This window comes from Tursiops truncatus, chromosome 14, assembly GCF_011762595.2.
Source record: "Tursiops truncatus isolate mTurTru1 chromosome 14, mTurTru1.mat.Y, whole genome shotgun sequence".
In the NCBI taxonomy this organism is placed as follows: Eukaryota; Metazoa; Chordata; class Mammalia; order Artiodactyla; family Delphinidae; genus Tursiops; species Tursiops truncatus.
In genome coordinates this window covers 37,171,766-37,185,443 of record NC_047047.1, presented here as the reverse complement: position 1 = coordinate 37,185,443, position 13,678 = coordinate 37,171,766, and the positions used below count along the sequence as shown (strand labels likewise).

The 13,678-nt window shown below is 38.1% G+C and overlaps 1 protein-coding gene across 6 annotated transcripts in view; it reads left to right on the top strand.

Moving 5' to 3' along the window:
* The window catches only part of COMMD1 (copper metabolism domain containing 1), a 155,091-nt gene that overhangs the window by 125,916 nt on the left and 15,497 nt on the right, over nucleotides 1–13,678 (top strand). For 3 of the 6 annotated variants that reach the window (XR_004521786.2, XR_012325683.1, XM_019942557.3), the window contains exon 3: nucleotides 10,786–10,931. The exons of the other annotated variants lie outside the window; for them this stretch is intronic. Coding sequence is in view for 1 of the 3 variants with exons in the window: in XM_019942557.3 (XP_019798116.1) it covers nucleotides 10,786–10,931 (146 nt within the window). In the remaining 2 variants the exon portion in view is untranslated. The remainder of the gene's footprint in view (nucleotides 1–10,785; nucleotides 10,932–13,678) is intronic. 6 annotated transcript variants of the gene reach the window in all.

Genomic DNA, 13,678 nt, shown 5'->3' with positions numbered 1-13,678 from the left:
AGGATATACTCTTATAATACTGCAGTATTCAATTCTGATGTTAACCACCCAAAGTTAGTGCAGATCCCCCAGTTAAAGGCATGGTCCTCCAACAGACTGCCCTCACTTCAGACTCTGGTTGCAAGTTTGGGTGTCCCAGAACATCCACACTTTTGACCAACTGGATGCAAATATAGAAGCTTCCTGCAGCCCCCCCTCAGGTTTGATAATTAGCTAGAACAACTCACAGAACTCAGGAAAGTTATAATTTCAATTTAATTGTAAAGGATACAAATCAGGACCAGCCAAATGAAGAGATACATAGGGTAAAGTCTAAGAGCGTTCCAAACACAGAACTTTCATGCCCTCTCCCCTTGGAATCTGAATTCGTCTCCCTCCTAGCACACTGATGCATTCATCAGCCAGGAATCTCAACTGAGCTTCTGTGTCCAGAGTTTTTGTTGGGGTCACATTACTGAGCCATGATTGATTGTATCATTGGTCACATAATTGAACTCAATCTCCAGCCCTCCTGCCCTCACCAGATGTTGGGTTGATATTAAGTGGCTCAGAGTCAACCCTCTGATCACATGGTTGGTCTTTCCTGCTTGGTCTGACCCCATCCTGAGTCATCTTTTTAGTATAAGCTATCTAGGGGCCCACAGTGAGTCACCTCTTCAGTGTAAACTATCAGAGCCCACGCTGAATAACAAGACATTCCTATCAGTGGGGAAATCCCAAGGGTCTAGATGCTCTCTCAGGAACCAGGCACAAAGACCTGTAAAATCTGTATTATACAACACTCTTGATCCAGAGAGTTAAATGGTATTCAAGGCCTTTGCTGTCTATTTCTGGTATTTTCTATCAACAATAGTATCTAATTTGTCTTCTCTATTTTGTCTCTTATCATTTTCTCAGCACAGGAAAACTAAGAACCAAGTAATGAAACCAAAAGCATTACACCCCACTCTCACCAAGTCTTTGAATCTTCTAGCAAGGGAACTAATATGCAGCTTCTCCCTTCCCTCTGAGCCATTAAGGCATATATTGCAAATTGGTGACTTACAGTTTTTAGCAGATATTATATTGGTGCGTCCTTCAAAATTTTTTTAAATTACATGCCAATGTTTTAAAAAAAAAACACTGGAGAGTTCACATTAATGTGAACTTTCTGACTCATCTTAAAATTAAGAAATACAGGGCTTCCCTGGTGGTGCAGTGGTTGAGAGTCCACCTGCCGATGCAGGGGACACGGGGACATGGGTTCGTGCCCCGGTCCGGGAAGATCCCACATGCTACAGAGCGGCTGGGCCCATGAGCCATGGCCGCTGAGCCTGCGCGTCCGGAGCCTGTGCTCCGCAACGGGAGAGGCCACAACAGTGAGAGGCCCGCGTACCGCAAAAAAAAAAAAAATTAAGAAATACATATCACTGGCCTGTGTTCCTACATAGCAATATTTGGCTGCAGTCCCCTTTAAAAAGCAGTTTAGAAATCTCAACAATTTAACACAATCCTTACCCCCTTCCCCAATCCCCCTACCTCCATTGTGCAACTTGATCTTTAAGGAATCTCTGAGTTAAAAAGAAAAAAAAGTCCAGAGCCCTTTGTTTATGCCATCTCAGTTAATTCTGGATATAATCAGGTGAGGTAAGCATTGTAACTCCCATTTTGTAGTTGAACAAAATGAAACTGGCTAAATGAATTTTCCACATAAATTTCCCAAGGCTTCATAATACATGGAAGAGCTAGAATTCATATCCTGTTCTTTATTGGTTATAGTTCTGCTCACCTGGCCTCATACTTGTGACTCCTAGCCCATTCTTAAAGGCAGGTTCTATGTCTTCTTTTTAAATAAATTTATTTGTTTATTTATTTATGGCTGCATTGGATTTTTGTTGCTGCATGCGGACTTTTCTCTAGTTGCGGCGAGCGGGGGCTACTCTTCCTTGTGGTGCGCAGGCTTCTCATTGTGGTGGCTTCTCTTGTTGCGGATCATGGGCTCTAGATGCACGGGCTTCAGTAGTTGTGGCACGCGGGCTCAGTAGTTGTGGCTCACGGGCTCCAGAGTGCAGGCTCAGTAGTTGTGGCACACGGGCTTAGTTGCTCTGCGGCATGTGGGATCTTTCCAGACCAGTACTCGAACCCATGTCTCCTGCATTGGCAGGTGGATTCTTAACCACTGCGCCACCAGGGAAGCCCAGGTTCTATGTCTTACTCTTACCCCATACACATTTGCCTGTAAGCGTAGTGGGCATTCCATAAATGTTTGTTGATTTCAATTGGATTTTTTTGGTCAGAATTGAAATATTTGACAACTAATTTGATGTTAGCCACAAGAAAAAGGAAGTTGTCAAAGGAGACCATGGGAATTTGAGGTTGGGACTGGAAGGGTATTGATGCTATTTGGAGAAATAAAAGAAAACAGGGTGAAGAGAAAATTTGAGAGAGAAAATGACTAGTGTATTTTGAGTAATTTCTGTGTGTCAGGCATTGTGCTTATGTCTTTACATGCATTATCTTATTTAGACATAGTAACAAGCCTTTGCTGAAGGAACTACTCATATCTGCATATTACAGGAGAGAAAACAGGCTTGGAGAATTTAAGTAATTTAACCATGATCTCATAGCTAGTAAGTGGTAGAATTAGGATTTCAAACCATGATTCTGTGACATCAGAATTCATTTGGGGGCACATATTAGATTTAAGGCACTAGCCCGAAGGCTTTGTGGCAATGCCTAGCATATAGCTGGAAATATAGGAACTGTGCTCAGGAGATGTTTCAGGGCAGAATTATTAATCTGAAAGTAATCTGCAGAGGTGATTGTCGTGGCGATGAGTTGGTTCACATTTACCCAGAGAGGGAGTAAGGAGATAAGAAATCAAAAGCCAGAAAATAGAGGAACATCTGTTTACTGGGTGAGAAGAAGAGTTAAGATCTTTTTTACCTTTGGAGAATAAAAATAATTTTGCGTGTACTGTTTGCTAAGAATAATTCGTATGAGGCAAGTTCAGTTTCATGTTGTTTAAACACTAGCTAGCCATACATATTTAATTTGGTTTAAGATGGGAAAAATATCCATTGTTCCAATTTTGTAATAAAATTACAAAATTTTGGGGCTTCCCTGGTGGCTCAGTGGTTGAGAGTCCGCCTGCCGATGCAGGGGACACGGGTTCGTGCCCCGGTCCGGGAAGATTCCACATGCGGCGGGGCGGCTGGGCCCGTGAGCCATGGCTACTGGGCCTGCGCGTCCAGAGCCTGTGCTCCACAACGGGAGAGGCCACAACAGTGAGAGGCCTGTGTACCACAAAAAAATAAATAAATAAATAAAAAACAAAAATTTTTAACTTTGTTAGGTATACTTGTTAGAGTTAATATTATAAAATAGTGAATTTTTAAAATTGACATATAATTGACATATAACATGTAAATTTACAGGTATAACATGTTGATTTGTTATGTTTATATATTGTAATATGATTACCATTGTAGTGCTAATTAGCACCTCTATCACATCACATAATTATCATTTCTTTTTAGTAGTTGGAATAATTGTCTCTTTGCAAGCTGTATTTCCTCTCCTCTCCCCTTCCCTTCCCTTCCCTTCCCTTCCCTTTCCTTTCCTTTTCCTTCCTAAGCCAGTGCTCTTGTAGAATGTCTCACCTTCTAGATATCTTACTGTTGATACTTCCTTATGTGTCATTTACCTTGTTCTTTTTGTTCCTGTGTTCCTGTAAAATGATAATTAAGTCTAGAGATTTGATTAGATTTAGACTGGATATTTTTGTCAAGTTCATAGGTGAGTTTTTAAACAGAAATTTTTCTCAAAGGGAGGAATGAGGGACGATTTTTAGGGTGTAGAGTGTTGTGGAGGGAAAGGTGCAGCCAGAAAGGAGGGAGTGACAGAATAGTCCCAGGTACTGGAGACAAAGAGGTTTTTAGTTTTCATGAAGCCATTCCTATCTGTTGTTCATTCATTAGTGGACACATTGCCCTCAAAGTATTCAGTTTGATTGGCTACTGAAATTCTGACTTTTAAAATTTAATTAAATATCTCTTTATTCTCTCCTAAATAAAGCAAAATTTAAAACTTGAATGGTTTCTGGATTTGTTTTGTTTTTCTTTATAGGATCAGCTCTAAACACAGCTTCCATTGTCATAAGTCAGGAGAGCAGGTAGCTTATGCAGTGACCTCCTAATTCATTATTAAAATATTCAGTTTTATGACACCTCAGAAAGGCTCATTTTATCTTTTTTGTAACTAGTTGAAAATATACCACTATCAGTTGTTTTCTAAATGGTTTTCTTTTCTTTAGATGGCAGCCATTATTTTTATATGCATGTCTTGTCTGACTAGTATTCTTTTAAGTGTTCTGCATAGGCTCTATAATTGTTGTAACTGGCCTAAATCTGTAATAGATCAGATAAGCGAAAACTTATATCTAAAGTATTTTTAAAATTTTTATAGCCTTATCCAAGCACAGACTTTAGGCAAACCTGAAGTAGGAAAAATGACATCAGAATAATCCCACTGATCATTGATAATTAAGGCCTTTGGTCTGTGCAGTTCAGAAAACTACAAGAACATTATCTCATAACTCTCAAATGTTCTCTGAAGTAGGAAGGCAATTACTATTACCCTAATTTACAGATGTGTTTAAAAGGTTAGAGAGCTGTTCCACGTGGAGCTAAAGGCAAAAGTAGGGATGAATTGTAAAAACTTTCTTAGTCTTTCTAGACCACTCTGAGTCCACAGTTGTTCTTTTCAGAGGTATAAAGATTATTATAATGTAGTTTGAAATTTTTTCTAGTCAAAAAATAAAAGGCTGAAATGAAAATTTTAATCTGGTCTGGTTAGTGCATTTCATACTCAACCAAACATTTCTGGGATGCTTAATAAATAGTTAAGGATGGTCCCTCTTATCAAAAATATTTAAGACATTACAAAGAACAATGAACACACTATCATTTATTATTTATCACCTAAATGTTTTCAGTGTGAATAACATTTTGTTCTTAAACGTTCTCCAGGGCTAGATAGTATATCTAGCATCGAAAACCAATTTGGGGTGATTATTAATATTACTAACTTTTGAATAAAGAAATTTCTACATATGAATGTGTGTTATTCTTACTTTAAACATATTTCTGTCACTCATTTCCTGTTTCAGTTAATGGCATCACCATCCTACTTACATACCAGGCTGGAAGTATTAGTGATCTTCATTACTTTTCTCTCCCTTACCTCCAATCCATTTGGTTACCTAGTCCTGTATGTCTACAGTTTTTTGTGTACCCATCTATCCATTTATTCCCATGGTCACTGCCTGAGATGACGCCCTCTTCACCTGATCTCTAATCTTTTGCATCTCTAGTATTTCACACTGCTTCCTGAAATATACGCCTGACCATCTCACTCCTCTTGAATGGCTTTCATTCCTAATGGAATTAGGCATTAAGTCCTAATGCCTTACTATGAAATCTCATCATGGCTGTATCCCATCCTGACTCTTCTTCCATCAGACTAGACTTTAAAACTTTATACAGAAACTCTGTACTATTTTTGTACTTTTGCTGTTCCTTCTACTTCAAAATATCCCTGTTTCTTCCTGTAGAAATCCTAAACACATGCCATTTTCTTCATGAATCTCTTTAATTCTTCCAGTCAGATTTAATATCCCTCTTGTATATACATTCATAATACCTGGGCTAAACCTTTTTCTTTTACATCCTTGACATTTTATTTTGAATTGTAGTTCATTGTGTATATACATTTCTTTCGTACGATCATGACTTCTTGTCAGTGGAGACTATATAGAACACAGTCACACCTTAATAACTTTGCATGTAGTAGTAGTCTTAGCTTTCAGCTTTTACTGGAATTTTATAATTGATTGAGCAAGTCAGTTTCATAAATTGATTCATCTTCCTACTACAACTAAAAAAATGACTAGAAAGAATAATTTTGTTTCATAGGTGGTAAAAACTCAGGAAAAAGTTGCTATCTTTGGATGTGTTTCCTGAAATCAGCAATGTAGATAGAAATGGATTCTTCTATTGTCTGTAGTAAACTATTATAAACATTTAAAAATTTTAAAGTATGTGTTCTACCTGTATTCTTTCCTGTGAAACTGTTGTAGGACATTAATAAAGGCTGACAGAATTCAAAACTTCCCTTAGTTTGTTCCATTCTTCTAGCCTTCCCACCAGCTGCTCTTTATAATTTAGAAGTGCCTGCTCTGTGTCAGGCGCAATTCTAGGTGCTAGAGATACAGCTGTAAACAAACGTAGTTTGTTTTCTAGTTTCAGGAAACAGTCGTGTAAAGAAAGCAAATATATACAGTATAGCAGATTAAGAATTGTACAAAATACTAAGAAATACAGAAAATCTATTTCTATATGATTGTCAGAGTCTGGGCTGAATTGCTTGCTTTGAGTTTAAATATCTATTTAAATCCTTGCTTGTCTATCACATTCCTTGCCTATGCTAATTTTGTTTAGGGTTTGTATCGAATATTTTAGGTTCCAAATTACATAGCAATATATAAATATTAAACCTAAATAGAACTTATTAAACTTAGATATAATTTTGAAGTAAATGTTATTCATGCTAAATAATATATAAGTTCTTAGAAAATCATAAAAATCAAATTTTTGAAATTTTAATAATTTTTCAGCATTAGGGGATTATATTTAAATGCTAATTTTAAAAACTTTAGAAAATGAACCATCATTTTTCACTTGTGTGAAACTTAAGTTTTTTTTACATATATGGTAGTTTGCTTAAATCAGGGTATACACAGGCATCATATTTAGTCAAATGAACAATTTATTTCCATCGGGTACCAGTTAATCTTACATGTTTGCTAATCTTAAATGATTATCACATCACTTGGCTTTAAAAGTTCTCTGTGCTCTCCCTAGGGTAGCTTATTTTCTGCTCTTCCCAAGCTATAGCAAAAAATGTCTATCATTGCCTGTGCTACCCTGCCAACTGACCTAAGAGAAACTCCTTTCCCTATAGTCCTTGCTACGTGAGTAGTAAACCATGCCAGCTTTTTATCCCTACCCACTGATCCCCAGTTAATTAGATCAGAGGGAACCCTGAACAATGATTTCCCATCCATAGTCTAAACAGGTATTTGTGACATGGTTTGGTGTAACCGGCTCTGCTCAGGCAGAGCCTATGGTTTTGGGTTGAGATAGATTCTTTTCAGGATTTTCAACTTATTGATGTAGGGAAGCTGCCAGATGGTGATGAGCATTGTAGCTGAGAGGTCACATAGAGCTTGCATTAGAGTAGTAATTATGTGGATCATGTGTATATTGCAGAATTGGTTTTCTGGGAAGAAGAGACTAGAACTAAGGTGTTGGGGGGGTGGTTGGGGGGTGCACATGTGTCTGTGTGCGAGTTTGCATGTATGTGAGCGAGAATAATAACGGTTCCTGATGGTTTCATAAGCCCTGAAAGGCCCAGCCTGGCCTCCTCACTGTCCTACAGACCTACCATGCTCATTCCCAACTCTGTGCATTTGCCTAAGTTAGTCTCCCTATTTTTGGTCTTTCTTGAATAGTACCACCAGGTTAGTGTTCCTTAAAATCTCCTGCTAATGATATTTATCGGGCCAAAAATCATTAATGGTTTCTGTATTACCTTTGTGATAAAGTTTAAGTTCCTTAGTTATGTATATATGATCTTTTTAACTCTGCTTTCTAAGATGTTTTGTCTAAAAGAACAAAGCCCATTTAGTTTGGTATTTTAGTATAACAGGTCATGGTGAAAGTCCATAGCTCTATTCTTTTGGTCATTTGTCTCTAGGAACTTTACTGAGAATATCAGTTAGACTGAGAGCCCCATAGTCATTTGTTGCAGAAGAAAAGAGAAATGGCTCTCTGGTTGAAACATGAGCTGCCAGAGGCATGTCTCTACATTTTGAATGTAGGTGAATAGTGGTGCATTCAGGGGCTACTGCCCCTGGTGGAAGAATTTTATGAGTCCAGCCTTCCCTATCCAGCTTCTTGCCAGTTGACAGGCAGTCTGTCTGATGCTTAACCTGGCAATGTTGCCAAACTGTCCAGTAACCCTTTCTTTGAGTTTTAAATTCTAAATGTTTTTATTGATCAGAAAGAAATAGCCCTTTAGAGATCATTTAAGTTTTGCTTTGAAAGCCCTGACCACCACAGTGCCAACAGAATTGACTTATAGTGTGGTTGGTTAAACTGGCATTCGTTTGGGAATTTTTCAGAACTCCAAGTTTTATGGGTCAGCATTCAGCCTTATCCTCTAATTTGAAAAAGATGTGAAGAATAGCAACATATAACTCTTGGCAAGATACAAAATGCAATGATTTCCCCTCCTTATCATGGCCTTTATCTTTTAAAGGTTATCTATTAAAATCTTAACTCTTTACTCTAGAATTTAAGGTCTCTCACAATTTTTTCCCATCTGCATTCCATTCCTTCTCTAAAGGAATTCTCTTTTTTAGCTAAGCAAGTCTATCCATTCTCCTTCCTCCCCACAACATGCCAGGCATATTTCTCCCTCAGTGTCTTTGCACATAACGTTTGCCTAGCCTTAAATATCCTCTCTCCTATCTCTAGCTTGCAAGGCCCAGCATAATATTTACTTCCTCAAATCAAAATAATATAAATTATATATCAGCATCAATAAATACTTTAAAAATAAATGACTCCTCTTTTCACTGACAGAAGGCATATGCACTGTGAATTTATAGTTATCGTAGGTGACTGAGCATTTTGCATATAAAAATTTCAGGGGTGTCACACAAAAATGAAGTTTCTGGAATTTTTTGAAATAACAAAGATTGGTCAACACCGGGCCCACTTTTCTACAAATAAGAGGTTGGAGCTGAGAAATTATTATCCCTTTAAATGATACTTGTATTCACCACTTTAATCCCACCACTCCTTACTCTCTCCCCATATTGCCCCAGCCTGCTTTGGGTCTCTACTTGGCCCTCTGCCCCATAGGCAATTGAATTTAAGATGATGGCTATGGAGATACCCAAGGAGAATGAAAGGATAGTCTTCTAAGAAGAAAGGAAAGATTATCAAGGTCTTTGATAGTCTCTGTCTTAACAGCTAGGAAGGTCACTTCATATTTACCTCCTACCTCCTAATTGACAATAATCAGCGAAAATAACTCAGAAAGTAAGGATATTTAATCATGGGAAAGTTACCAAGAAATGAAATACCTTTCAGAAAGTAATGTTCTGACCTTAGCTCAGAATAGGGAGTAATCACTAAGAAGGCTGTCTGAGGGGGCTTCCCTGGTGGCGCAGTGGTTGAGAATCTGCCTGCTAATGCAGGGGACACGGGTTTGAGCCCTGGTCTGGGAGGATCCCATATGCCACGGAGCAACTAGGCCCATGAGCCACAACTACTGAGCCTGCGTGTCTGGAGCGTGTGCTCCGCAAAAAGAGAGGCCGCGATAGTGAGAGGCCCGTGCACCGCGATGAAGAGCGGCCCCCGCTTGCCACAACTAGAGAAAGCCCTCGCACAGAAACGAAGACCCAACACAGCAAAAATAAATAAACTTTTTATTAAAAAAAAAAGAAGAAGGCTATCTGAGACTTGACATCACTTTTAGGATCCATTTGCTCCAAAGGGTGAGCCCTTTGGGACAATAGAAAGGAAGCAAAGCTTTCAAAACAGTTAATATACCGGAGGTAGGGATTCATTTTGGCCTTAAATGTAGTTACTGTCCCTTTTCTCATCTGCCTTCCTATAAACATTTTGATTAGGCAATAATAGTTGGTATTTGTCCAATGTTTTAAATAAGTTCTTTTATTATGTTGCCTCATTTAAATTTCCTAAAACCCCTACAAAGTGGGATACAATGGATGAAGAACGTCAGGCTCCGGGAGTTTAACTGAATTACCTAAGTTCACATGAATATTAAGTGATAGAATTGGAAGTAGATCCTAGATCTTGAGATTTCTGGTCTTGTGCTGTGTAATTGTATACTGTCTGGGTCTTCATTATCTTCCTATGAATGATCTCATCCTGCTTTTGTATGTGTTACCAAAGGACGGGGCAATGACGCTAAGTCCGTAGCAAGGAGACAGTGATGTGAGAAATGAATTTTACTGAGACAGCCTCTTATAATTTATTCAGTCTTCTTTACCTCCTTGAGTAAACTACCTGGAAAGTGGCTAACGGTTTTCTCAGAACGTCAAAAGTCTTTTTCTTTTTTTTGACCATACCACACGGCTCGTAGGATCTTCGTTCCCTGACCAGGGATTGAACCCAGGCCCTTGTTAGTGAAAGCACAGAGTCCTAACCACTAGACCCTCAGGGAATTCCTGAATGTCAGAAGTCTTGATCTACATCTCTACTGTAGATCAAAAATATTGATCTACATGATCTAGTGAAATTGCCTTTTAAATTGTTTTAATTTATGGCCTTTTTTTCCTGTTAGAATGTTAGCTTCTCAAGGGCAGAGACTCCATCTTGCTTACCACTGAATCCTCAGTGTTTAGAACTATACCTAGCAGAGATAAGACAGTCAATAAGTATCTCATGCCTAATTCACTGACTTAGTGTTTTAATGTCTTTAGAGAACCTGCTGCCCCCAGTCAAATGTTGGTGGTTTTTCTGAAATCCACTTTTTCCTTTAGGTCTGACATGGGTGGTCAGCCCTGTGAAGGAGTGTGGACATTGACCTAGAGCAGCTTGGAGTTGAAACAATTATGTTTATGTGATAAAAGTCTCTGAGTCACATGGCAAATAGGTTTATCTTTGTATACCTTTTCTCTCAATGCTGCTTGTATTTGATCCTTTGTAGCCATCAATACTTTCAAGCCCCTTCAGTTCAGAAGTGTCCTGTGTTGTCTGTCTATACCACGAAGTGGGAGAGGTTGGGAAGCATTGCTTTATTGGATTACAAGCAGAGTCTAAGATTCTGGACTTCAGCAAGAGGTCTTCTACATGGTAAGAGTTTTGTGATAATGCAGGCGAGGGAAATACACAGACATGTTTGTAACAGAGCATCAGCAAGTCTGCTATTTCCAAGAACAGAAAGCACAAAAATCCAGATTCTGAAAGGTTAAAGAAGGGCTTACTGTTTAGTCCTGAGACTTTGCCAGTTTCTTCATGGTTGAGCCTAGCCTTTTCTAATTCCTAATATTTGAATCCATTGGGTGGTCTTGTTTAATAAAGACTACTATTAAGAAGGGAAGAGAGGGCAAATAGTGTGCCTGATCCTTGCAGGGAGAAAAAAAGTATGTTAAGTAACACTGTACTTGGGGCTTGTCATAGCCTGAAGCAGTTGGTGCTGTTTCCCAATGTGAGCTCTTTTTTGTTTCACCAGGACAATGTTAGGTCCCAGGAGTCTTTCACGTGACTGTTTGTCACTATTAAGAGCCAAGTGCCTGTTCTGAAGAAAACAGAGCTGTAGTTAAAGTGTTCAGGAGAACTCCTTTTGAAGTGTCAGGGGACAGGATGTGTGTAACAGGGTAGGAAGAGAGGCTAACATTTATTGAGAGTCTGTTTCACACAAGACAGTGCTGGGTACTTGCATATGTGCTATCTTATTTAATCTTTATAACAGTCCTATAAGATTAATACTATTTTTCCATTTTCTAGATTTGGAAACCAAAACTTAAGAAAATTAGATGACTTTCCCAATGTTACACAGCTTTTAATAGTGGAGCCATATCTAAATCTGAATTGTCTTAACTCTCAAACCAATGATTTTTTCCCCTTCATGATATTGCTTTGGATTCCATGTATGATGATGGAGAAGTCTCATTTCTTGATCTTCCTATAGAGGGAGAGGGAAACAGTATAAAATAGCGGAATTTACATGCATTTACATATTCCTTTCTAACCTTAACTTTCAAAATGTTTTAAATATACTGAACTTTTAAACATAATACTGAGTAAGGTCTTAATGGGTGATGCAGTGGAGTGTCTGAGAAGTACTTTTCTCCCTAAATTTAAAGATGTTTGCAAAAGTATATATTACTTTCTGGAAATTTCCAATTATGAGCCATTAGGTCCTAAAGAACAGAGGTTAATAGTGACCTTCAGGGTATAGCATCATCATTGTCATATGTTTAGACTTAACTCCGGTTGAGAATTCCCATTTCTAAAACAGTTCATTTTAATCTAAGTATTTCTTGAAGGCAGACTCAGACTTAGGGCCTCTGTCCTATAAATGACAGAATTACTGGAAGTTCTGTCTTAAAGTTCATACTATATATTTTTACTCTTCATTGATGAAAATAAAGACTTCGCATTAAAATTTTCTTTTGAGACTTCCCTGGCGGTCCAGTGGTTAGACTTCACGCTTCCACTGCAGGGGCCGTGGATTTGATCCCTGGTCGGGGAGCTAAGATCCCACTGCCATGCGGTACCGTCAAAAGAAAATAGATAAATAAAATAAAATTTTATTTTATCTTTTCATACTACAGATGTAAACCCTCATTTCGGCACAATAATGAGAACCAAATTTTCCGTTTGCTTTGCTAGAGGCCCCTCCTCACAGGTTGAAATGTGGGGCACAGAAATTTACTTGTTTGTTTCATTTTATTTTTCTTCCCCCTAGGGATCATTTGACTTTCATTTGAAGTTCTAATTGACATAGGGGGAAAAACAGAAAAATGGTGAAATATTTGAGATAGTAACATAGAAAAATACCAATTAAATTCGATTCCAAATCTCAAAAGTGGATTTGTATTTCTGTACTTTGAAGAATTGGTTCAGCTACTATAATCTTTTTTTGTTGTTTTGTTTTAATCTCTGACATAGAGTGATTTAACATAAATAGAATAATTTTATCGGTGTCTTCTAAGAGAAGGTGGGGAGAATGAGATTATTGTACTAAAACAATAGATTGGAAATGCTCTGCACACAAGCTCCCTTGCCCTCTTGCTATGGGCAAGGGAATTACGGAAATGAAGTAAGAATGGTATGTTAACTGTGGGCTTCCAGATTTTTCAGTGTTATTGTTGAAGATTAAAATTTGACTATAAGAAAATTGCTTGATTTGGCTGTTCTCTTTTTTCTTAGAACTGACAGTAATGAGTTGACAGGAAGGGATAGGCTTTGCACCTGAGCTCCTGACCCTGCTTTTAGTCACGGTATTCTCCCCTAAACAAGTTCACATTCTTGGCAGCTCTAACCTGGAGTCAATAGAGATGCTGCTTAATCAACCAATATTATTTTAATGTTGCTGGGGTATGAGATACTGTGGTAAAATCAGAGAATGTAAGATACAGTTTACCCCACCCCATCTGTGGTAAGTTGCCTTGGATGCATTATCTCATTAATTCTTCACAGCAACCCTATCCCTTAAATCTGTTAAAAATCATCATTTTACAGATTAGGAATTTAAAACGTAGCCAGCCACACAGCTAGAAATAGTGAAGTTTTAATTTAGGTTTGGATTTAGGCTTGTATGACTTCAGAACTCATGTTCACTAATCACTGGGGCTAGGAACTAGGGAATAGATAGGCATTTGCACGTATATAGAATCTCATTATGAGGAAACATCAGACAAACCCAAGTTACCATTCTGTAAAATAACTAACATATTCTTCAAAAATGTCAAGATCAAGAAACACAAGACAGGTTGACTGAGAAACTATTCTAGATTAAAGGAGACTAAAGATGCATGACATCTAAATGCAATCAATGTGTGATTGTGGGTTTGATTTGGAAGCAGGAAAAAAAA